The sequence below is a fragment of the Erythrolamprus reginae genome, chromosome 8 (genome assembly GCF_031021105.1).
Source record: "Erythrolamprus reginae isolate rEryReg1 chromosome 8, rEryReg1.hap1, whole genome shotgun sequence".
Lineage (NCBI taxonomy): Eukaryota > Metazoa > Chordata > Lepidosauria > Squamata > Dipsadidae > Erythrolamprus > Erythrolamprus reginae.
This window is the reverse complement of record NC_091957.1, coordinates 38,062,984-38,089,314: the sequence shown is the minus strand read 5'-3', so window position 1 is coordinate 38,089,314 and position 26,331 is coordinate 38,062,984. Positions and strand designations below refer to the sequence as shown.

The window sequence follows — 26,331 nt, the reverse complement described above, 5'->3', positions numbered from 1 at the left end:
TTGATCCAGGCCTTGGTAAGAGACAAAGAGCCCCTCACTTCTTCTGTGATACATGTACCATAGAAACCATTGCCAGTTCTGCAGGAATACCTGCCAGCAGTTGATCAGTGCTCTTTATTTAAATGTACGTGGCACTCTGATAATTTTTATCTGCACGACTATTAAAACAATCAAGATAAATTCATTTCTTATTATGTGTTAGCTTCACCCACAAAGGGTTGCCAATAGCGCTTGTTGTTACAGGATAATTTTGTGCTGTTTGTTTTATTCAATGCATTTTTATTGGCCAATGACCAAAATAAAGAAAGTTTCTGTCTGTTTGACCCCTCATTTCATCCCATTTGCCATCTTGTATTCTTCTGTTTTACTGATTTTACTGTAATTTGATTGTTATGAGCCACACAGCCTTACTGAATTGAGAAGGATACAACTGAAATGAATTATTATTTACATATACAGTGAACCCTCGAGTTTCGCGTCCTCAAGCATCGCGAAAGGGCTATTTCGCGAGTTTTCAACCCGGAAGTAAACTCCACCATCTGCGCATGTGTGCCTTTTTTTCTATGGCCACGCATGCGTAGATGGTGGAGTTCCCCAGCTGGGAAGCTGGGCGGCTTCCCTAGGTCTTTCCCCTCTTGCCCCGTAAGACCCCAGCAGCGGCGCGAGCAACGGCGTGGGCGGGCGGGCGGCACGCGCGGGGACACCCCAGCTCCGCTGCCCAGCTGGGGAGCGGAGCTGGGGTTTCCCCAAGCGCGCGCGCGTTGCTGGGGCCGCTCCCCAGCTGGGGAGTGGATCTGGGGTTTCCCCAAGCGCTCGCGCGTTGCTGGGGCCGCTCCCCAGCTGGGGAGCGGAGCCGGGGTTTCTCCAAGCGCGCGCGCGTTGCTGGGGCCGCTCCCCAACTGGGGAGCGGATCTGGGGTTTCCCCAAGCGCGCGCGCGTTGCTGGGGCCGCTCCCCAGCTGGGGAGCGGAGCCGGGGTTTCTCCAAGCGCGCGCGCGTTGCTGGGGCCGCTCCCCAGCTGGGGAGCGGAGCCGGGGTTTCTCCAAGCGCGCGCGCGTTGCTGGGGCCGCTCCCCAGCTGGGGAGCGGAGCCGGGGTTTCTCCAAGCGCGCGCGCGTTGCTGGGGCCGCTCCCCAGCTGGGAAGCGGCCCCAGCAACACGCGCGCGCTTGGAGAAACCCCGGCTCCGCTCCCCAGCTGGGAAGCGGCCCCAGCAACGCGCACGCGCTTGGGGAAACCCCGGCTCCGCTCCCCAGCTGGGGAGCGGCCCCAGCAACGCGCGCGCGCTTGGGGAAACCCCAGATCCACTCCCCAGCTGGGGAGCGGCCCCAGCAACGCGCGCGCGCTTGGAGAAACCCCGGCTCCGCTCCCCAGCTGGGGAGCGGCCCCAGCAACGCGCGCGCTCCCCAGGAAACTCCAGGCGCGAGCAACGGGGTGGGCGGGCGAAGGGCGGGCGGTGGTGGAAGTAAAAACACCATCTGCGCATGCGCAGATGGTGTTTTTACTTCCGCACCGCTACTTCGCGAAAAATCGATCATCGCTTGGGGTCCTGGAGCGGAACCCTCGTGATGATCGAGGGTTCACTGTATATGTAGAAAAATATGAAGGCCCACCTGCCCAGTTCTTTAGCTGGCATGAGCCTTCATATGCACGAAGTTCTTTTCAAGAACTGTACCAATGTAATGTATGTGAGGATTCAAGCAGGATCTATTTGTAATTGACAGATGGAAATGTTGTCAAAAATATTTTTTTAAGTATTTTTAGTTGACCATTTTATACACTTCACAATCAGGAAGGGAGAAGATGAGTTGGTCTAATTAACGGCAGCAGTGTTTTCTCCTCTGAAACATCCCTTCCCGAGCCTTACAACTATACAATAAAAGTTCCTGTACTCTCTGCTAATCAACCATTTTATATAGAGAAACAGATTGTGTTATTTAAAATACCTCTAAAATTTGGGTACGTGAGCGCTATAAACACCGCTTGTGATTTTAACACCAAACACATCAATCTCATTATAAATCTTTTTTGGCTTGGAATACGGTCTCAATATGCTTAATTATGGTAGCAAAAAATATTTCACTGAAGTGATGCTCTCATTTGAGGGCAACAAAAGCTGTTCAAAAAGTGAAATAACTATTCCGCCATAATACCCACAGACTAGATAATGGCAGGAAAGAGGTAAAAGACCTACAATCTCCAGCTTTTCTGCCAAAATTACAATGCCAAGCATTTAAACTCTCTGTGAACAAGCCTCTACTAAGAGCTGTCAAAATTGGGGCTTGTATTCACTGTAAGATGAAGAAATGCAAATACAAAATGGACCAATATGAATTAATTGTCCAAAAATCAGAATGAAACAAGTCCAAGTATGTTTTTAAAAAAAGTTATTCTACTTCTCACAAGGTGCCATTTTGCCCCTCCCCAAAAAAAGACCACTGGAAAGAAAAATAATCTGATCCCTCTGACAACTATGACTGGAATGAAAACAGCTTCCGGTCCTCAGATTCTCAAAGAATTTCTTGTATCTGAGCTTCTTCCAGTTTTTATGCACAATCCAAAAACAATTCAATATATTTTAGACTATTTAAAAATGTCCCTACTTATGGAGGAATGCACAATACCAGGTGTTTACCTTCCCACTCATTTAACACACTACACTGGGAATTATTTCCTTGTTCAAATATGGCAATAGTAGAAGACCAGTGAGATTTTGACTTCCTTATGTTGCAAACCAACCTCAAAACTGAATCGTGAAAATAAAAATACCTTGAGTATTTTGGAAGCATTCCAAGCCTATATAAGTATGAAACATCTTTACTCTGAACTTTTTTCATAATTTGAAGGTTTTCCAAGAGCCCCTTCCTCCTCGTATTTCTACATTAACGTGAACATTGTTTGGCCACGGATACAAAAGGGCAATGGAGACATTAGGATTTACTGGAAGTTATCAGTGCCATTCAGAGCATCACTGTAATAGGAGTATTAGATCAATAAATATTGGCTGGTACTTCTGCCAAGCTACATCCCGTTTTGGAAAATGTATTTACAGGAGATATTGAGCACAATACTATCTCTGCAAATTAGCAGAGAAACATTAGCAGTATTTTGCTGTAGTATCGACTTCTGACATTTTTTTTTAAACCTGAATTTAGATATTATTTATGACTATGCTACCTCTTCACACATATAAAGCACATCAAGAGTTTTGATTCCTTATTTGTATTCCATACCACCCCAAATTATAAAGATTATACTTGCATCTCCAATAAGGATGGAGAGCTGTACTTGTTCACAAGGGCTCTTTATAATCACCGCTATGAGCTTTTAATTATTTCATGAAACTTCCTGTAAAATGTTTGCCCTATATTTTGACATTCAAATCACATAGCATTACTAGATGCCTTTTTGTTGCCAATATTCCATTTGTATAAGCAGTAACCTTCGAGTTTGAAGTTTTCTAGATGACTTCCAAGTTGTTTTCTAATTAAAAGTAGTTACTGCCACATAGCCATCATTTGGAACAGAAGGTAGTACACTAACAAAGCGCTGGTGTTACATATATTATCAGCATCCCTCTTCATTTTAAGACCTCTAGAATGAAGTCTGTGACTACTTTTAGATCATAAAGAAAATGTCAAAATATGGAATTTCCACTATAAGGGGCAGGAAAACTTGCCTGTGTCCTAAAAGGAAGAAATATTGTTTTTTCACTGATATAAACCATGTGGCATATAAGTTAACGATGAAAAATGATACAATATATTGACTAGCTCAGTACAGAATACATACACCAATGAACCTGGACTAATAGAAAAAAATGTACATTGGAAGCAGGCAAACATCATGTGTTGAAAAGAACAGAGCTGCAAATCAGTGATGTTTAACGATCCCATCTTTGTCACTGTCACTAAGAAGAAAGGCCACTACTAAAGCAGAGCAGCTAAAGGTAAAGATTGGGGGGAAAGAAGAAGTGGGAGTCTTGCAGAAATGATTGTGCCACTTACGGATTCATACTATGTAAGCTACAAGCTTGCAAGAAAATAAGACTTGCCGTAGAATCATATGGGTTTTCTGAAAAATAATTTTTCAAATGAAAGCAGAGCTGATGAGCCGCACAGAGGTAAATCAGCTAATTTATCTAGAACCAGAGTGACATCTTGTGGCCATCATAGTATAACGAAGAACTTTCAAGCAAAATGCAGGAACATATTGTATTTTCTTTTTTTTCCCCTTTTGCATATTTAAGCGCAAATGTAGATGCAAAATGCTTACCCTTGTCCTTTTAAGGTAACAAATGATTTTATGTAACTAAGAATTTTACCCCAAAAAGAGTTTTCATTTTGTTCAAAATGTTGGAATTATAGGCATATACCTGACAGAAGCAGAGATTAAGAAGATTCTGAGAAAATTCAAGAATGAACCCAGTATGTGAATAGAATTGATGACTGGATATAAAAAGAAACTCACTGGCTCACATTAAGGATAGTGTGCGGCCCCACTGCCCTCCATTTTGGCCGGCAGGATGTTGCAGGAGGCCGCCCAAGCTGAAAACGAAGCACAGGGGACTACACGCAGTCCACGCCCCCCAGCCCATGTTTTGGCTGCCAGAGGCACTGCAGGATGTACTCCTTTGCTATTTCCAGGCTGACCCTGGGGACAGATTTAAGCACCCCGCAGGCCGGATCCAGCCCGCGAGCCTTAGGTTTGACACCCCTGTCCTACTACATGGTATTCCCCAGATGCCATCGGTCCAACATGGTTGGAAAGTTAAGGAGTTGCAGCACCCACATCTGGAAAAGGCTTATCTAAAACTAGCGTCTTATCATTATACCTTGTGTCAACAAATTCCTGCCTGTCCTGAATTCTCCAGCTCCATTTTGCTAGATGACGCTAGGTCCTCATGTGAAGAAACTGGAAATAAACCCCTTTACCTACTTCCTTCTAGCCCTCTTTCTTAGCAATTTATCCTCACTAATTTTATAGATTTTTGACTATGTTGTTCCAACTTCTTGGGCATGTTAGTTAACACTTTTTGTTCTTCAAAATCAGCCTTCCTCAATAACTTGATGTGTTTATAACAAAAGAAAAAAGAGGGGGGAGGAATTGTAGCTGTATGTAGAAGTCACCAAGATATGGAAAGCTGAAACAGCTAATTATGGAAAAAGAGATATTCTTTTACATAAGCTACAGAGTAGCACATATTTGCTTAGTATTGGTCTCTTATGGAAGCATTGGGATTTGCCATTAAATCTGATTACTCCCCAAATGAACTCATATGTATTGTGTCTGATCTCATCTTTTAATGTTCTCTTATGCGAAATAAAATAGTTCTACAAACTCATGCTGAGATTTAGAAGTGATACACTGTAGAGACAATTTAACAATTATATTCTCTACAGTTAAATTTTAATATGTCATTTCTTTTTATCTGCCCAAAGTCAAACAATTTGTTTTTGCAGGGAAAATTCCTCTTCACTTCAGGCAGAATTTAAGAAGACAATCAACAAAAAGTACAGATGGATTTTTTAAATTGATCCCAATATCTTCAATGGAAATTTAAAAATATTTGTGTGGATATTAAGAGTATAACAGTAATTCTGAAGAGTGACTGTTCATCTATACAAATTAGTTACCTAAAAAATTTCTTTTAATTTTCAATGTCATCAAACAGACCCCAATTCTAGTCCTTTACATGCCAATATTATTATGTCTGTGGAGTTTCTCAGCCATCCAGGTCATGTTTGCCCCAAAGGTGCTTTTTCAGACAACAAAGGTATATTTTCTCAAAACTGGATTCAAATGAAGAGACAAAGTACTTTGAAAAAGCACTTTTGGAATGCCAGTATTGTGTTATGTGAGTTCCTGATGTAGTTTCTGCAGAGATTACAAAAAAGATGTTGAGATTTGGAAAAAGTGCAGAGAAGAGCAATTAAGATGGTTAAAGGCCTGGAAACTGAAACAAATGAAGAACGGTTGCAGAAATTGGGTTTAGCTAGTCTAGAGAAAAGGACTAGCGGTGCCATATTACCAGTATTTCAGTATTTGAGAGGTTGCCACAAAGAAGAGGAAGTCAACCTATTTTCCAAAGCCATGAAGGCAAGACAAGAAACAATGGATGGAAATTAATCAAGAAACAACCTGAAATTAAGGAGAAATTTCTTAACCATGAAAACAATCTACCCAGTGAAATACCTTGTCTTCAGAAGTTGTGGGTGCTTCATCATTGGTGGATTTTAAGAAGATAGTGGATATTCACTTGTTTAAAATGGTACAGGGTCTCCTGTTTGAGCAGGGGGTTGGACAGAAGACCTCGAAGGTCCCTTCTGTCTCTAGTCTCACACTTTTGAAATCTGGACATCACATATTCTTAAATGGGAAATGGATAGCCATAGTGGCTATCGCTAGTGGCACTAGAGCAAAACAGCTCAAGAGAAGCAAATGTTTAATATTGTTTTCTTATTGTACAAAATAAGTAGTTAATTAACTATTTCAAAATAAAAATAGCATGACCCAAAAGGAGTTAGAAAAAACAAAACACAAAAGACGTGCAGTCATAAACCCAGCATCAGCAGGCCCTTTGCTTACCATGGCGGTTCTGGACTTAATAAACCAATCAAATCTGAACTGGGGAGCATTGCGCACACACTGTCTTAGTTCTTCATACACGTTTTCTTTATCAAATCCCATTTTATGCAACATGCATATCAAGAACCGATCTTCTTCTTCTGTGTAATTTTTGCCTTTGTTGGTTCCATACTGAATTCGCAACTGATGGAAAGGTGCTTTATACCTTGCAATCTAAAATTTTTAAAAAGATACCAGTATATATAAACATACATGCATGTATCACATTTCTTCACTTAGCCATTTCTGTCAGCATTTCATTCAATAGCTATGCACTCTTATTTCAAGGGCAGGAAATTCACTGTAATTACGCCAAAGTCAAAGCAAACAAATCATTTCTGATAAAAATGAAATTGGTAGTTCTAAGTATTAAGGCCTTAATACTGGCAATATAACACCAGAATAACATCGTGCTTACGTTGGGACAAATTATCCTGTTTTGGAGACATTACACGAAGACTTAGCTGTTAGAAATGGCTCAAATGCTCGGAAAGTGGAAGGAAAAAAAGAGTGACCTGTAGCAAAGAAAGGACAGGGTAGAGGTTCGTTCTCCAAGCTTGTGGGTTGGTTTCTAAACTTTTTGTTATTTTTTTATTTATTCAATTTTTATGCCACCCTTCTCCTTAGACTCAGGGCAGCTTACAACGTGTTAGCAATAGCACTTTTTAGCAGAGCCAGCATATTGCCCCAACCCAGGTCCTCATTTTACCCACCTTGGAAGGATGGAAGGCTGAGTCAACCTTGAACCGGTGATGAGATTTGAACCACTGACCTACAGATCTACAGTCAGCTTCAGTGGCCTGCAGTACAGCACTCTACCTGCTGCGCCACCCCGGCTCTTGTTATCACCATAGTAACGTCTTCAGCAGAAGTTATGAGGATGTTAGTGTTCTTCTGTTTATAAGAGCTTCAGGCATACGTCTGTCAAATGAGGGTCTTGGTCTATTGTTGATTTGGATTCTGAAGGGTTCTTGGCTGTTACAACCAGTTTACAAACCCTTCAGAATCCAAAACAACTACACAGTACCAATCCACAACCGACTCACGCAAGCCACCCCACCAGCAGTTCACCTTCCAATGATCCTCACCTGATGTAACCTCCCCATACAAGACCCCCACTTAACACACTCACACCTGAAGCTCTTATAAACAGAAGAACACGGACTTCCCCTAAACTCCCCTAAACTGAAGAAGTGCTCAGAGAATGAACCTTCACCCTCATGCTATACCCAAGATACAAAAGACTCATTGGGAGTTGGGTAGCGTACAGTTTAAACAATAAGAATTATTATTATTATTTCTTAGATTTGTATGCCGACCCTCTCCGAAGACTCGGAGCGGCTCACAACAGGAATACAAAATACAAATCCAATTATTAAAAAAGCAGAACAGTTAAAAACTGTTTTTTAAAACAGTTTAAAAAGAATGCAGACGAATTCAGTTAAAGTGGCAGTAGCTGCACTGTTGGAAGACTTGAAATGCCAGTTTAAGGACAGATAGTTGGAGAGAAAGAACATCTATATGGTTGCTAAATGTCTAACACAAAGTGGATATATATATTGAGACATTTCAATTCTTACAGCTTTATAAACAAGTATCACCACAAAGACTAAGTTTGCCTATTTCACTGATAATGAAAGTTTTGAAATGAAAAATTAGGAAAGGATAGAGAATAATTTTGTCAGCGGGGAGGGGAAGGGGGTAAAATCACCACCTGCTGGTTTTTGAAGGACAAGATTAATTAGGAGAATATCAATGGAGAGGTTTACTTTGACATCCAGTGCTTTTTTTATGCTAATCCTCCTCTGTATTCTGGCTTCTCCTCTTTCAATCTGAGCCATGATCCTCTCGATGTCCTGAAGTTCATTGCAACGTTCCCAAAATACAGCTGAAATTACAATAATAATAATCATCTTCATCACCAGCTTACATATTCCATAATAAAAGGAATATTACTTCAAAGCAATTAAAGCAGAGTTCCATAAGCAATTACAGCGCCTCTATAGTGAAAAGAACATTTTAAACATTCTGAAAAGTTACCAAGTTATATTTTATGCCATAAACCTTTTTTATAACAATGTTCTCAGATCTTTCAGAAATTCAAAACAAGAAAGAAAATACGTATCTGACGGAATTTGTATAAGTAGATGAAGCAATTCAAATTTCCTACAGACATTTCTTTCAAAGAGGGCATTATAAGATGGGGGGGATGTAACTTTAAAATAAGCAATTAAGCTTAAAGCTGATTAGGTGTTATTCAAAGGAGAGTGGAAGAGGAACAGGAAAAAAAGGTGCAGGCAAAAACCAAGGAGCCTTTCCATTTTATCTTCTCTGCTGTTTCTCGCATTCAAGTTGACTCTACACTGCAAAAACATAAATCGTGCCCCATCTGGTCGAGCTGTCTATTCTCACAGTGGCCAACCAAATGCACAAAGAGCCCATTAGTCTCCCAGCAGAGGCAGATCCAGTGCCATCAAGGCAAACAGCCAGTGATCTGCATGAATCCCCCTGAATCAGTGGCATTTTTTTAATGCCAGCCAAGCTGACAGCCAGCACTATATTTCGATGATAGTGAATTCCAAAAGTAAATTAGAAATTGCGTAAAAATATTGTGTCCCAGTTTTTACAGTAATTCGGTTTTCTGGGATGAACCTGCTAGTTCCTCTAAATGCCTCACGGGGGGCTGTCATGCCTTCTGAGTTATTGGTACCAATGCCGAACAACTGCAAATGGAACATTTCAAAAGGTGCCATCAAAGCAACTTGAACAAAAAACAGAATGTTATCCATTTTTGTATTAAACTCTTAGGGATCCAAGGAATCCCTAATGGCCAAACTTTTGTTCGGTCTTGCCAACGTCATCACAAAAAACTACTATCAACATTGCACATGATATAACAATCAGGAATGCATTCTTTCTCTGTAAGAGCATCCAAGCAAGCATAAAACAGGATTGGGTGTTATTCTGGTGAAGTTGGACTTAGGGGTTCAGGTGGGCTTGTTACTCACGTACCTGCCTCCCAGCTACGTGTCAACAGCCCTGCCTGTGCTGCTCGAGGAGGTGGCCGGGTTGGCGGTGGAGTTGCCCGGACTTATCGTCCTGGGGGACTTCAATCTGCCGTCACTCGGTGGTTCCTCTGGACTGGCACAGGAGTTCATGGCCACCATGACAGCCATGGACCTGACTCAAGTAGTTCAGGGTCCGACTCACGAGGGTGGGCACGCACCCGATATGATATTCCTCTCTGAGCAACTGAGTAATGATCTGAGATTAAGGGGCTTAGAAGTGTTGCCTTTGTCGTGGTCAGATCATTTCCTACTGCGGCTTAACTCCAATCCTTCCCCGCAGGGAGGCGGAACCAATTAGGAGGTTCCGCCCCAGACGCCTGATGGATCCAGAAGGCTTCCAGATGGCGCTTGCGGTTATTCCAGATACACTTGTCCACAGTTCGGCAGAGTCTCTTGCTGAGGCCTGGAACAAGGCTGCAGGGGAGGCTCTTGACCGGATTGCGCCGTTGCGACCTCTCCGCGGCACTAGACCCCGTAGAGCTCCATGGTTCAACGAGGAGCTCCGGGTGTTGAAGCGCCAGAAGAGACGTCTGGAGAAGCGATGGAGGAAGAGTAAGTCCGAATCCGATCGAACACTTGTAAGAGCTCATATTAAGACTTACAAAGTGGCGCTCAAGGCGGCAAGATGCGCGTATCATGCCGCCTTGATTGCATCAGCGGAAACCCGCCCGGCCGCTCTGTTTAGGGTAACCCGCTCCCTTCTTAATCAGAGGGGAGTTGGGGAGCCCTTGCACAGTAGTGCCGAGGATTTTAACACGTTTTTCGCTGATAAAATCGCCCGGATCTGAGCGGACCTCGACTCCAATTGTGAAACAGAGTCGACTGACAATGAGTCAGTCGAGGTGACTGGGGCTAAACGTCTTTGTCCATCTGTCTGGGAGGAGTTTGACTTGGTGACACCTGATGAAGTGGACAAGGCCATTGGAGCTGTGAGTTCCGCCACCTGTTTACTGGATCCGTGTCCCTCTTGGCTGGTTTTGGCCAGTCGAGGGGTGACACGGAGCTGGGTCCAGGAGATTGTCAACGCCTCCTTGGGGAGGGGGTCCTTTCCGCCCCTTTATAAGGAGGCGGTTGTGCGCCCCCTCCTCAAGAAGCCTTCCCTGGACCCAGCCGTGCTTAATAACTACCGTCCAGTCTCCAACCTTCCCTTCATGGAGAAGGTTGTTGAGAAGGTGGTGGTACTTCAACTCCAGCGGTCCTTGGAAGAAGCCGTTTATCTAGGTCCTCAGCAGTCTGGATTCAGGCCCGGCTACAGCACGGAAACTGCTTTGGTCGCGTTGATGGATGATCTCTGGCGGGCCCGGGACAGGGGCCTGTCCTCTGTCCTGGTGCTCCTTGACCTCTCAGCGGCTTTCGATACCATCGACCATGGTATCCTTCTGCGCCGGCTGGAGGGGTTGGGAGTGGGAGGCACTGTTCTTCAGTGGTTCTCCTCCTACCTCTCCGGTCGGTCGCAGTCGGTGTTAGTGGGGGGTCAGAGGTCGACCCCGAGGTTTCTCCCTTGTGGGGTGCCTCAGGGGTCGGTCCTCTCCCCCCTGCTATTTAAAATCTACATGAAACTGCTGGGTGAGATCATCCAAGGGCATGGGGTGAGGTATCATCAATATGCCGATGATACCCAGTTGTACATCTCCACCCCATGTCCAGTCAACGAAGCAGTGGAAGTGATGTGCCGGTGCCTGGAGGCTGTTGGGGCCTGGATGGGTGTCAACAAACTCAAACTCAACCCAGACAAGACGGAGTGGCTGTGGGTTTTGCCTCCCAAGGACAATTCTATCTGTCCGTCCATTACCCTGGGGGAGGAATTATTGACCCCCTCAGAGAGGGTCCGCAACTTGGGCGTCCTCCTCGATCCACAGCTCACATTAGAAAAGCACCTTTCAGCTGTGGCGAGGGGGACGTTTGCCCAGGTTCGCCTGGTGCGCCAGTTGCGGCCCTATTTGGACCGGGAGTCATTGCTCACAGTCACTCATGCCCTCATCACCTCGAGGCTCGACTACTGTAACGCTCTCTACATGGAGCTACCTTTGAAAAGTGTTCGGAAACTTCAGATCGTGCAGAATGCAGCTGCGAGAGCAATTATGGGCTTCTCCAAGTATGCCCATATCACTCCAACACTCCGCAGTCTGCATTGGTTGCCGATCAGTTTCCGGTCACAATTCAAAGTGTTGGTTATGACCTATAAAGCCCTTCATGGCACCGGACCAGAATATCTTCGGGACCGCCTCCTGCCGCACGAATCCCAGTGACCGGTTAGGTCCCACAGAGTTGGCCTTCTCCGGGTCCCGTCGACTAAACAATGTCGTCTGGCGGGACCCAGGGGAAGAGCCTTCTCTGTGGGGGGGCCGACCCTCTGGAACCAGCTCCCCCCTGAGATTAGGATTGCCCCCACCCTCCCTGCCTTTCGTAAACTCCTTAAGACCCACCTTTGCCGTCAGGCATGGGGGAACTAAAACACCTCCCCCTTGCCCATGTTGTTTTGTTGATTGATTGACTGTGTGCCTGTTTTTTATATATATACTGTTTTTATGAGATTATTAATTTTAAATTGTAACTAGATGGGTGGGCATTGGATTTGGTATTATGTACTGTGCTGTTTTTTATTATTGTTGTGAGCCGCCCCGAGTTTGCGGAGAGGGGCGGCATATAAATCCAATAAACCTAAACCTAAATCATACCTGAAAACTACAAGATTAAAGGATATCATCTCCCCATAACTAGCCCTGTTCAATGTGGGAAGTATTATAGGAGTTCAGAGTTTAGTAGTGCATAGCAATTTCTTCCATTTTCTTCTTTTAATCTCTCTCATTCTCATATTATAATTATTGAAATAACGCACCATTCCAGGTGCCACAGGTAACAGTAATGAAACAACATCTGGCAGGCAGGAACATGTTTTAAAGCGGGGAGAGTAAGCGAGAGGTGGCTACGTGCACCTCCCGCAGGATTGGGATGCTCCTCTTGGCTGCTGTGGCAGCATTTTAAAATGCACTGCCCCCTGCAAGGAAGCCGGCACAGCTCCATAGGTTCTCACTCTGACGCTTCCCAGCCCACAATGGTCCCGGGAATGGTTTGTGCATTGGGCGGTTTTTTTCACCTACCAGGCTTTCAGAATGGCTGTGCGCATGCGCGGAGGGGGCCGCAGGGGGAGGGAAGGAATGTGGGCACATCACTCATGCTAGCACCCAGCCCCCACCCCTCTTTTTGGCACACGAACCAAAAAAGTTTCGCCACCACTGGTATAAGGTCTCCTACTCGAGCAGGTGGCTAGACTACAATATTTATTATTTATTTATTATTTATTAATCAGATTTGTATGCTGCCCCTCTCCGTAGACTCGGGGCGGCTAACAGCAATAATAATACAATGTAAACAAATCTAATATTTAAGTTAATTTTAAAAAACCCAATTTAAGAAACCAATCATACATACTGACATACCATGCATAAATTTTATAAGCCTAGGGGGAAGGGAAAGTCTCAATTCCCCCATGCCTGACGACAGAGGTGGGTTTTAAGGAGCTTACGAAAGGCAAGGAGGGTGGGGGCAACTCTAATATCTGGGGGGAGTTGGTTCCAAAGGGTCGGGGCCACCACAGAGAAGGCTCTTCCCCTTGGCCCCGCCAAACGACATTGTTTAGTTGACGGGACCCGGAGAAGGCCAACTCTGTGAGACCTAACTGGTCGCTGGGATTCGTGCGGCAGCAGGCGGTCCCAGAGATATTCTGGTCCAGTGCCATGAAGGGCTTTATAGGTCATAACCAACACTTTGAATTGTGACCGGAAACTGATCAGCAACCAATGCAGACTGCGGAGTGTTGGTGTAACATGGGCATATTTAGGAAAGCCCATGATAGCTCTCGCAATACCTCCAAGGTCCCTTCTAACTCTAGTGTTCTATGTTCTATAACCTAAAAACCAGTGCAGGAACAATGCAGGAACAGGAACAGCTACAGGATTATGGTGCATCAACCTTGGCATAATCCCTCAGCAGATCTTAAATCTTTCCACCCAGGACATTTCCTTCTTTCCACATTACAAGTTCCTCAGGTTTCTCTATCCTTGGTAGAATTACAAAGGTAACCCAATTGGGGGGGGGGGGGGGGCATGAACTGTTCGCAATCATTCTTAATTAATCAAGGAACGATTAATGCACCTGAATACTCGATAACTTCCTCAGGTGACTTTCCTTCCACCTCCCGGGCAATATCATCTATGTCGTCACGGCCATATTTTTCATTGGCTTTAATAAACTGATTGAAGTCTCTTTTGTTCCAGTTTGTAAAACCCTGTTAAAAGAAGAAGTTGTTTTTGTTAGAGCTTGCATCTTAGGAGGATACAGTTAGATTTGCTCATTAATGCTTTGGTACAATGTCACATAATAATTACAGGGGTTAATGATCTTGCAGTATTTCCATAAACATCTATTATCCGGGGTTTATTACTCAAGTCATAAAAAGCCGAGTTATTTTTAAACACATCTCCTCACACATAAGGGAGAGAAGTTGTTCTATTCATGCTTGTAAATGGCAAGTCTCCAAAGAAACAAAGTTCAGTATGAATCTTAGCGGGCTTTCACTTGTATCACACTTGAACAATTGCAAGTAGCAAAAAAAAAAAAAATCAACCACCTAAGAATATGAGGGCACTTGTCCAGATGTCACAGGCAATCTTCTGGAACTAAATGCAGGAACGTTCTGTTTCAAACACTTACAAAGCAAATGGTGAATGAAATTAACACCTGGAAGGGAAGAAAATTCCCAGTTCCTAAGCAAACTTTTGATAAAATATGGAGGGGAAGGGCATGAAAAAAAATATATGGACGAAATATAAACAAAAAATTGGCATTCAAAACAGTTCCTTAAACACCATTAAAGTTTTAAATAATTAAATCAGGAACCTCTAAAGATTGACAGCAACCAAAGTTAAATTACTGGAGAGGCAAATGTCAAATATTTTATATACCCTGTTTCCCCCAAAATAAAACATTCCCTGATAATAAGCCAAATCGGGCTTTTGAGTACATGTCAATAAGGCCAAGCGCTTATTTTAGGGTTCAAAAAGATATAAGACAGAGTTTTGTTTTCGGGAAAACATGGTCAGTGTGCCATTGATAATCAGTGTTTGACCAATTGCAGAATTACTGTAAAATGCTAGATGTGACACTTATTTCTGAGATCAAAACAAATAAAAACCAGCCAGTGTACACAACAAACATTTCCTTCACCCAGAAAGAATCACTTCTGCTCTTAAGACAGAAAGAAATATCCTTCCAACCCTTTGTAGAAAACAGTAAATCAGCAGCAAGAAATGAGGTGCTTTTTGAAATATAGATTAATATCAGCATGACTGCCTCCTAGGCAGTTCTCGACGTACAACAGTTCATTTAGTGACAGCTCAAAATTACAACAGCACTAAAAAAAAAAGGTGACCTATGGCCATTTCAGCCACTTGCAGCATCCCCATGGTCATGGGATCAAAATTTGGATGCTTGGCCAACAGGTTTGTGTTTTTGACGGTTGCAATATCCTGGGGTCATGTGATCACATCTTTTATTCTGCATTGGTTGCCGATCAGTTTCCGGTCACAATTCAAAGTGTTGGTTATGACCTATAAGACCTTCATGGCATCGGACCAGAATATCTCCGGGACCACCTTCTGCCGCATGAATCCCAGCGACCAATTAGGTCCCACAGAGTTGGCCTTCTCCGGGTCCCGTCGACTAAATGTCGTTTGACGGGACCCAGGGGAAGAGCCTTCTCTGTGGCGGCCCCGACCCTCTGGAACCACCTCCCCCCGGAGATTAGAACTGCCCCCACCCTCCTTGACTTTCGTAAACTTCTTAAAACCCACCTCTGCCGTCAGGCATGGAGGAACTGAGACATCTTCCCCGGGCCTATAGTTTATACATGGTATGTTTGTGTGTATGTTTGCTTTTAATAATGGGGTTTTTAGTGTTTTTTAAATTATTAGATTTGTTTTTACATTGTCTTTATTATTGCTGTGAGCCACCCTGAGTCTACGGAGAGGGGCGGCATACAAATCTAATAATAAATAATAATAATAACCTTCTGACAATCCAAGTCAACATGGAAGTCAGATTCATTTAACAACAGTCTAAATAACTTAATAACAGCTGCAGTGATTCACTTAACAATGGTGGCAAGTTAGGTTGTAAAATGGGGCGAAATGTGCTTACCAAATTTAGCAACAGAAATTTTGGCCTCAATTGTGGTAGCAAGTCAAGGACTACCTTGTATTTGGGGAAGGAGCTCTTCAAATTCAAAACCTTTGACACAGGCAGACTGTCTTTCAAGCTGAGTGTCAGGCTGAAACCATCATTTGATTTGGAGATTTTGCCGTGGCTGGGGAATTCTGGGAGTTGAAGTCCAAATATCTTCAAGTTGCCAAGGTTGGGAAACCCTGCCTTAGACAGTATTCGTGCTGTGGGAATTTGGCAGGGGGTTGTTGCCTGAGGGAAGTAGAACTGTAGCCATAACAAATTCCTTCTAGCTTCTCAAGGCCATCCATTGTTCAACATCTGGATGTGAATGGAAGTAACGGACACATTGGCATGAAGGAGATTGGTCAATGTGATGGACTTGTGGGAGTGGGAACAAGGGAATGAACTTTAAACTGGGTGGAGAAACCTTGGTAGGTTTAGATTTGGGTTTCTCACAGATGTGCCAGCATAGCTCTGCTAATAAATTGGAACTTTGAGCAACGCTATGCCTCGGACTCTGATTTAGTTTCGGATGCCATTTGAAACCCTGAAACTGAGGCCAGTTTTGGGAGACCGTAAAGATACATCCATGTTGATCTTATAGCAGCAGGATAGAAGTGGCTTTCCATGGCTTTCTTGTGGCATAATTTTTGTTCAAATTTTCCCAATCCATCTTATAAACCTGGCATTTCCTATAGTAATATGTAGTAATCAGACTCAATTCTACTTAACCTCAGAACCCAGACAATATCAACCAGCTGCTACCAGCTGCTGAAACAGCTGTATATTTTTAATAACAGCTGAAATGCACACTTTAACATCAAGCTGTATTTCTTTGCTTTAGCTGATGTTCTACCATGCTGGGGTTATCAGTTGTAAAAATAAAAGATAAAAATCCAAACAAAGAGAAAGACAGTCATATTGATTTGACTTGACCAAAAATATCTGGATAGAAAAATGTAAAAAGAAATATAAACAAACAAGGGCAAAAATATTCAGATGTTTTATGTACCTATTTTCAAACATTAAACAGTGTTGTAAAAACATTTACTCTCGCTGTAGATATTAGGAACCATCTGTATTTTCATTGCAAGATTCACTTCATCTGAAACTGGCAATTTAAATGATCAAAAGATAGTTGTTAAGTCAACCTTTAAAATGAAGGATTCAAGTATACGTATCTTTAATATATAAGTGCTAATATCAGCGGATATATTAAGAATGTTATATTTTGTTGGAGAAGAATGCAGCAAAGCTCTGTGCTTCCCATTTCATAACATGCAAAGAGTGTTAAAAATTATGTTTGAATAGCCCAGCAATCCAGGCATAAAAGTAATTAAACTGATTCAACACCAATCATTAAAAATGTTAATAAAATCTAAACTTGCAGACTCTGTGCCAGAAAGTTACTGATGAAATGTTAAACATAAAGTGCCTGGAACCATCCCCTACTGGTAGACCTCAATTTAGGATTAGTCAGTCAAAAGTAATCAATTGCAAGAGAGGAGAGGGGTTTATTTTGGTAAAAGCCAAATCTTTAGATTCAGTCTGAATAGTGTCAATTTCAACTGTTCTCTTTTGTCAAATTCCCGCTTTCTATCTTTACCAAACTGCTGAGAACATGGTAATTGCATTTTGAAAAACGGAGGACTATAATCCCTTTTCTTTCAATATTTGCAAACAGGTGCTTAGAGATAACCAATAAAGATGGACAGCTTTTGTTCAGGAGGGTCCTTCGTGCTCTCTCAGCTTGGCTGGTATCTTGTAGACCTTTCATTACCCCAAAACTAGGTAACATAGAAACATAGAAGACTGACGGCAGAAAAAGACCTCATGATCCATCTAGTCCAGTGATTTTCAACCTTTTTTGAGCTGCGGCACACTTTTTTACATTTACAAAATCCTGGGGCACACCACAACCCAAAATGACTCAAAATGACGCCCCAAGACACTCTTCTCTCTTTTTCCATCCCTGTCTCCTCCCCCCCTCGTGTGTGTGTGTATACACACTCTTGAACCATTTCCTAAAAAGGTGAGGGCTGGGGGGTTTTCCTCTCTTATTCTTTGGGTGCTTTTTATCATATGCTTTAAACCAAGAGTCACTTCTCTCTCTCTCTCTCTCTTGTTTCTCTCTCTTTCCTCTCATTCTCTGTCTCAATCATTTTCTCATTTCTCTTTTTTCCTCCCCTTTTTTCTCTCATTTCTCTCTCTCCCTCCCTTCCTCTCCTTTTCTCTCTCTCTCTCTCTCTCTTGCTTTCTTTCTCTCTTGCTTTCTCTCTCTCATTCTTGCTTTCTCTCTCTCATTCTTGCTTTCTCTCTTTGTTTTCTTTCTCTCTCTTGCTTTCTCTTTCTCTCTCTCTCTCTTGCTTTCTCTCTCTTGCTTTCTCTCTCTCTCTCTCAGCAAAAAGTTGCGAGACTGGAACCTGTGCTTCCTTCTTCGTGGCACACCTGACCATATCTCGCGGCACACTAGTGTGCCAGGGCACACTGGTTGAAAAACACTGATCTAGTCTGCCCTTATACTATTTTTTGTATTTTATCTTAGGATGGAAATATGTTTATCCCAGGCATGTTTAAATTCAGTTATTGTGGATTTACCAGCCACGTCTGCTGGAAGTTTGTTCCAAGGATCTACTACTCTTTCAGTAAAATAATATTTTCTCATGTTGCTTTTGATCTTTCCCCCAACTAACATCATCAATGCTGGCAGAAGTAATCTTCTACTTACAACTGTTCATTTAGTAACTGTTTGAAGTTACAACAACACTGGGAAAAAGGTTCTCGGAGAGGGGCAGCATACAAATCTAATAAAATAAAATAATAAAATAAATTTTTCACACTTAACACCATTGCAGCATCCCCAATGGTCATGAGATCAAAATTCAGACCCTTGGAAACTGACTCATGTTTATGACAGCTGCAGTGTCCTGAAGCCGCGTGACCCCCTCTTGTAACCTTCTGCCAAGCAAATGGGGAAGCAAGTTTCACTTAAATCAACATCTGTGGGAAGGAAGATAGTAAAATGGGCCAAAATCCACTTAACAAAGTCTTGCCAAGCAACAGAAATCGTGGGCTCAATTGCAGTCATAAATCAAGGACTGCCTGTACCTAAGTTACCTCGTTTGGGTAATGAATGGTCTGCAACAAAAGAACCAAGCTCAGAGAGCAACAAGCACCCTTCATTACAGCCCTGAGCTACAAATATCCTCCTTTTATTGGTAGCAGGTCCTCCCCCCCCCCCCCAGCTGGGGCTTATCCAATTATATATTTTTCCCTGCCTCCAACAGCTGTAGGGGATGGCTGTCACATTATGGTCAACAGCGTAATCTTATTTAGGAGAGAATGTGTGAGTTTCAATGTAAAATATATGCATTAAATATCTCATTTACTCCCCCTTTCCCCTCTTTGGGGATGGAGTGGGGAGGGGGGCTGCACGTAGACCTGCCAACTCTGGCATTGAGTCAACACAATTACAAATTAATCCATATGATCAGAACAGCATTTGCAGTTTTCCAGGGGATAATTACGGTAATGTCTTGCACAACAAGCAGACAGGTTGATAATCACAGCTTCTTCTTCTTCTTCTTCTTTTTTTAATAAGAAATAAATGTGAAGCCCAGAAGCCATGTACCTGGGTGAGCAGCCTTTCTTTCTCTTCAGCCTCTTCAGCAGAAAGAGGAGCTGATTCATCAATCTTCCGCTGTTCCTCCTTCTGCACCTGAGCTGCGTTTGGAAGGTCAGGATTCCTGGGAACCTAAAACCAGCCATGAAATGAATGAGCAACGCTATTAAGGGTTCTGGATAGAGGCCTATCCGGCTCCCTTTATGGCCTTTCTCTGAAACGCCAAAAGGCAAGGTTGATGCATTTTTCATCTACTGGGGATTTGTTAGGAAAGGAAATATTTCTCTGGCATCGGGGCAATAGTAGAGAAACATTCTTTTTACTTGTGTTTACGGGCCTCGGAAAGTTCTTTAGGCAAGATGAACATAACCTGCCATAACTCATCTCTTTCCCCTTCCTCCTCGATGGCTCGCAGGCACTTGTTCCACACAAGGGTACCAGTAACAGTAATACATAAGTAGCCAATACGTGTCCAGAGCTCTTTTTTAAAGCTTCCAAAAGCTTCTGGGTATCATGAATATATGAGAGAGAGAGAGCACACGTGTGCGTATATGCTTAGAAGACACAGCAGGAATAGAGTGCTTAGGCAATGAAGAAGTGATTTGTTTAATCACCTGTTTGGAATGTGCCAGTGCTACACCATGTTTATTTTAAAAAGGATGTGTTTGTAAATTTGGGAAGGGGGGGGGTGTTATTTAATATTACAATATTATTTATTTAATATTAAGATTGCAGTTTCTTACCTTATAGCCTATCGTCTTCCGATAATAGAGGATTTCCTTTTCAAGAAGCTCAAATAGCCGCGGTGGAAAGAATTGGAAATCTTGAATATTTGGCTGCTTGGGCGGTCGCGGAGCCTTTGAAATTAAACACACAGAGTATCGATACTATGTCCTAATTTTTATTTGCACACTTATGAAAATGAATATATAAGCTCTTTGTGAATATATTAGCTCTTTCATAAGGTTACACTGCTGACCTTTGGGATTTTAGGCTCACTGACACGGAGAGCTTCCCTAAAATAGGCATCCACAGCATAGTTGGCTTTGCGTTCTCGTTTGGGGGGCTCGATCCATTCCATCATGCTCAGCTAGGAAGAATAAATACACTCATTAAAAGGGCAGCGAAGATGGTAGGGTTCTTGCTGATACAGGTGCTTCTTTCACAAAAACCTGAATCAATTGTTGTGCGCTGGGTTAATGCTTTCTGTATGTTTTTCATGTTCTCCTCATGAACAAAAGGATGCCTTTCTTAAAATGTACATAATAAACAGAAGTAATGAACTTACTTGCCATATGCTAAACCAGAGATCTTCAAACTTGGCAACTTTAAGACTTGGGGACTTCAACTCCCAGACTTCCAACATTGCTGGCTGGAGAATTATGGGAGTTGAAGTCCACAAGTCTTAAAGTTGCCAAGTTTGGGGACCCCTGTGTTAAACCATACCAGTACTGAATTTGAGAAAATTAAGAAATAAAGGAGCATATAATATTGTTTTACGTGCATGAGCCTGGGTCACAGTTTCCTTCAGAGAAACAAAAATTAATTGCCTTTGTTGGACTCTTGAGAATTCTATTATGAACTTGACTAGGATACATTTTTCCAAGCATCTGTCACCTAGACCTAAGTATAATTAATTTTTGGGCCCTTTTCATGCACCTTACATTCTACACTGGTTGGACTATGCTTATTTGGTAATTAAAGGGGGGAAATGGTTTGATTTAATGCTGGCTGGGGACTCTGGGCATTCGTCCATACATTTTAAGTTGCCATAGTTGACAATGGTCTAGATATTACTGGATTAAATCTTCCTCTATTTCTGTCCACTGGGAATGCTGGCTGATCTGATTTAACAGAATAAGAGAGCTGAAAAGGATCTTGGACATCTCCTAGTCCAAAGCCTGCTCAACCAGGAGACCTTATACCCATTCCAGATAAGTGACTGTCCAATTTTTAAAATCTCCAGTGATGGAGCATCTATAACAACTGAAGGCAAAGCATTCCACTGTTCTCAGTGTTAGCAAATTTCTCCTTAGTGCTAGGAGAACTCAATTAGTTTCCATCTATTGTTTCTTGCCTTGCCCTCTAGTGCTTTGGAAAATAAGTTGACTCCTCCTTTGTGGCACTCCTAAAATTTTGGAACAATGCTCTCATATCACCCTAGTTCTTCTTTTTACTAGACCAGATATACAGTGATCCCTCTATTATCGCGAGGGTTCCGTTCCAAGACCCCTCGCGATAATGGATTTTTTGCCATGTAGGGTTGCGGAAGTAAAAACACCATGTGCGCATACGCGCCCTTTTTTCTATGGCCGCGCATGCGTAGATGGTGGAGTTTGCGTTCCCCGCCGCCCACGCAAAGGGGAAACCCCGATTCGGCTCCTCGCTGCTGCTGCGCTACCGAGCAGATCAGCTGCTGGGCGGCCGAAGGAACCTTTCCTGGGTCTTCCCCCTCTTGCTGGCGGGCGGGCGAGCGGCGGGCATCAGCGAGGAGCCGGGGTTTCCCCTTTGCGTGGGCGGCCGGGAAGACCCAGGTTGGGGGTTCGGGGGGGTGCTGGGAAGCCCCCCAGGCCGGCTGCGACCTTTTAAAACAGCCGCGCCGCTTCCAGCTGACTCCCGAAGCCAAACCCGGAAGTGGTTTCTTTTTTAATTAAATTTTTTTTTTAAATCGCGATATAGCGTTTCGCAAAGATCGAGATCGCGAAACTCGAGGGATCACTGTACTCGATTCCTGCAACTTCTTAATAAGTTTTAGCCTCCAGCCCACTAATCTCCTTTGTTGCTCTTCTCTATAGTTTCCAGTGTCTCAACTTATAATATTGTTACCAAAACTGGATGCAGTATTCTAGGTGTGGTCTTACTAAGACTTTATAAAGCAGCACTAGCACTTCACATGATCTTGATTCTATCCCTCTGTTAATGCAATCGAAGATTGCACTGGTTTACAACTTTGCATCTCAAGCAAAATCCAGACAATAGATTTCTCAGTTACAAGTACAACCTAAATTCGAAAGGTGGAGGAGCCAGTAATGAGCCTAGAATTTCACCCCGGCAACATCCAGAATTTATTTTAAGGTATTTATGATCCTGCTGAAATCTAAAGTTATTCTCTGTAATGCAATATTAAAAATATACCTTTTGTTTCCCTCTATAATCTTCCCCTTCAAAATTGTACAAACTCATTTCAGTGTCCATTGTGAAGTTCCGAAGAGAGCTTTCGCCCATTTTTTGCAAACGTTCATTCATTTCAGCGGTCTAAAGGAAGTCACAAGTACCAACAAAAGAAAAATAACACATTTTTAGAAATGTCTTTTTCACATATATAAATACTATGGCTGATTTTAATCAGTCTGTATGAAAAGTTAGCTGAGCTAACATATTGTTTTTACTTATTGTTATTACAGACAGCAGAAAAAATGAACAAAACACAGTGATTTATGTTCCACATTATCTCACCTTTTTTTCACCTCGTTCTAAAATAGTAGTAATGTCTTCATCAGTCAGTTCACTGTCTTTGGAAGCAAACACGTGTGTTGCTCCGTGACGGATCATTTGCAACATTTCATCTTTTGCTAGTTTGTTAGACTGCTGATCAATAAGCCTTCCTAATATATAAAACACAGAGAATTTTAATACCAAATCCATTGCGAGTTCTATACTAAAATTAAAAAGTCATAACCCTATCTAGAGGTGGGTTGCTGCTGGTTCAGATTGGTTCTATAGAACGGGTACAGTGTTCCCTAGATTTTCGCGGGTTCGAACTTCGTGAAAAGCCTATACCACGGTTTTTCAAAAATATTAATTAAAAAATACTTCACAGGTTTTTTCCCTATACCAGTTTTTTCCGCCCAATGACGCCATATGTCATCACCAAACTTTTGTCCGCCTTTAATAAACATTTTTTTTAATAAACTTTAATAAATAAACATGGTGAGTAATAATCTAAATGGTTGCTAAGGGAATGGGGAATTGTAATTTAGGGGTTTAAAATGTTAAGGGAAGGCTTGTGATACTGTTCATAGCCAAAAATAGTGTATTTACTTCCGCATCTCTACTTCACGGAAATTCGACTTTCGCGGACAGTCTCGGAACGCATTCCCCACGAAAATTGAGGGAACACTGAATTGGGAATTCCGCGCACACACGCCCCGCCTGCCAAACCGGCAGCGATGGCCAGTTGGCCATGCTCCCAAACTGCCCCTCTCGGCAGCACCATGTGGTGCCATCTTGTTTTTCACTTCTGTGCATGTGCAGCTGTTTTTAGCACTGTGCATGCATACATGTGCGCATGTGGCAGGCGCATATCTACACATGCAACATGCCGCATGTGAGGAAGCAAACCGGCGAGTTAACTTAGAACCCACCCCTGTCCCTATCTAAGCAGACTGTTTAATAAAACTACAATGAAAAAGTTGAAGTACAACAGCAAATTTAAAATTTCATATCATAGTGCCAAATTTAAAGCAAAGGTTTACAGAAGGGATTGATGTTGACATGTGCAATTTCAGGAGAGCGCCACATTATGTTATCCAACTTTTACAGGATCATTCAATTTTAACTGATCAGCAGCACAATATGCTTTATAAGTACTATATATATAAAGCAAAGGATTTATTTGGTACTGAAGTCACATCAAAATTAGAAAATAAAGCCAGATACTGTATGTGAATCCATTCACATATTAAAATTGTACTCATGTAATCTAGGTACAATTAAAAAATAAAAATTCCTTTGCCTGATGCACCAGAGAACTACGCAGCATTTTTTTGTGATGTGAAAAAATATTTACAAATAGTCCTCAACTTACAATCATTCTTCTAGTGCAGAGATAACAAACCTATGGCACGGGTGCCACAGGTGGCACACGGAGCCATATCTGCTGGCACACAAGCCATTGCCCTAGCTCAGTTCTAATGTGCATGTTTGTGCTGGCCAAATGATTTTTGGCTCACACAAAGGCTCTGGGAGGGCATTTTTTGTTTCCAGAGAGCCTCCAGGGGGATAGGGGAGGGCGTTTTTACCTTTCCCCAGCTCAAGGGAAGCCTCTAGAGCCTGGGGAGGACGAAACACGAGCCTACTGGGCACATCAGAAGTTTGGAAACAGCTATTTCTGTCCTCCACAGGGTCTCCGGGGGAGGCAGGGGAATTTAATTATGGGTGTGGGCACTCGTGCATGCACGATAGCACACATATGTGCTCTTTTGGCGCCCAAGGAAAAAAAGGTTCGCCATCACTGTTCTAGTGACTGTTTGAAGTTACAACACTGAAAAAATGACTAATGACCATTTTTCACACTTGCAGCATCCCCATGATTACATGATCAAAATTCAAATGCTTGACAACTAGCTCATATTCATGACAATCGCAGTCTCCCAGTGTCATATGATCATCTTTTGCAACCTTCTGACAATAGGAAAGCCAGATTACTCAACATCCCTGTTACTAACTTAACAACTGCAGTGATTCACTTAACAACTGTAGCAACTAAGGTCATAAAATGGGGCACAGCTCACTTAACATATTAGCAACAGAAATTTTGGCCTCAATTGTAGCAGGGATGTTTTTCCAACTTGGTAACTTTAAGACTTAAGATTCCCCTGTGAGTCATGCTGGGAGTTTAAGTCCACAAGTCATAAAGTTACCACAATTGGGCATCCCTGATTTATATCCTCCATGTTTTAGGTACTCTGATTGCTATTCTCTTTTAAAGTTGAAGGAGGGAAACATCTCAAAGAAAGTCAGATTTTTCAAGTTTCACTACGAAACGCTACAGGTCAAATCCTGCTTTTCTTAATTTCATCTCTGAATGCAACAAACATATTAAACCATACCTTGTTGAATAACAATAGAATCCAGCCTCAGTTTTATCTCGGCTCTTTCTACTATTCTCTCTTCAACAGTGTTGTCGGTGATAAGCCGAAATACCCTCACGGCCTTTTTTTGACCAATCCGATGAGCCCGATCCTAACCAGGGTAAATTAATAAAGGCGTAAATGAAAATATGCTGAATATATTGTTTTTTAGTCCATTTTAATCAACCTTTCAAAGGTAGTGTTGGCATGGGGCTTTTTTTAGTTAACTTATATGAAAGAGTAGAACAATAAACCTTAAAGATTTCCACTTACCATCGCTTGTAGATCAACTTGTGGGTTCCAGTCTGAATCATAGAGGATCACAACATCAGCTGTTGCTAAATTAATCCCCAGGCCTCCAGCTCTGGTACTCAACATAAAAACGAACTTCCTACTGTTTGGAGCATTAAAGGTATCTATTGCTTCCTAAAAAACAGAAAGATATATATATATATTTTTAAGCGACTGTATTAAAAATACAATTTCCCGCAAGGGATCAAGAACCTGTTGTTGTTGTTGCTGCTGCCTCTGCCACTACCTAGTTTCTAAAATAGTTACAGGGAGAACTCTGGCCCTGATAGAAACACAGGGAATCAAAACTTTTTCCTTTCACCTCTCCAAGCAGTTCTACATGCAACTGAATCCCCAGCTTGTGAATTACAGAAATCTTCAACCAGCACATGGTGATTCTCACTGGCATTCTTTGTTAAATGCATCTTTAATTTATTTTCCCTTAAAGTGATACATGTAGTCTTTGACTTGCGACCATTCATTTAAGCAAGTATTCAGCGATGGGGCTGAAAAAATGAGTAGTGTAGGTGTAGGCCCCTGACGCAGGCAATGAGTAATGTGAGCAGCATGAATACTCAATCTGAGTATTGTATTGGCAGTTCTGTGTTAGCAAAAACTTCAGAAGAAAAGGATTTAGGGGTAGTGATTTCTG

General features: G+C 42.5%; 1 protein-coding gene across 2 annotated transcripts in view; it reads right to left on the bottom strand.

Moving 5' to 3' along the window:
* Positions 1-26,331, bottom strand: part of SMARCA1 (SNF2 related chromatin remodeling ATPase 1) — a 56,627-nt gene that overhangs the window by 5,351 nt on the left and 24,945 nt on the right. For both annotated transcript variants that reach the window (XM_070759708.1, XM_070759709.1), the window contains exons 13-22: positions 25,662-25,814; positions 25,368-25,500; positions 22,993-23,141; positions 22,672-22,791; positions 20,516-20,626; positions 20,280-20,393; positions 19,546-19,668; positions 13,848-13,980; positions 8,394-8,512; positions 6,586-6,798 (exon numbers count right to left, since the gene is read on the bottom strand). In XM_070759708.1, coding sequence (XP_070615809.1) covers positions 6,586-6,798; positions 8,394-8,512; positions 13,848-13,980; positions 19,546-19,668; positions 20,280-20,393; positions 20,516-20,626; positions 22,672-22,791; positions 22,993-23,141; positions 25,368-25,500; positions 25,662-25,814 — 1,368 coding nt within the window. The remainder of the gene's footprint in view (positions 1-6,585; positions 6,799-8,393; positions 8,513-13,847; positions 13,981-19,545; positions 19,669-20,279; positions 20,394-20,515; positions 20,627-22,671; positions 22,792-22,992; positions 23,142-25,367; positions 25,501-25,661; positions 25,815-26,331) is intronic.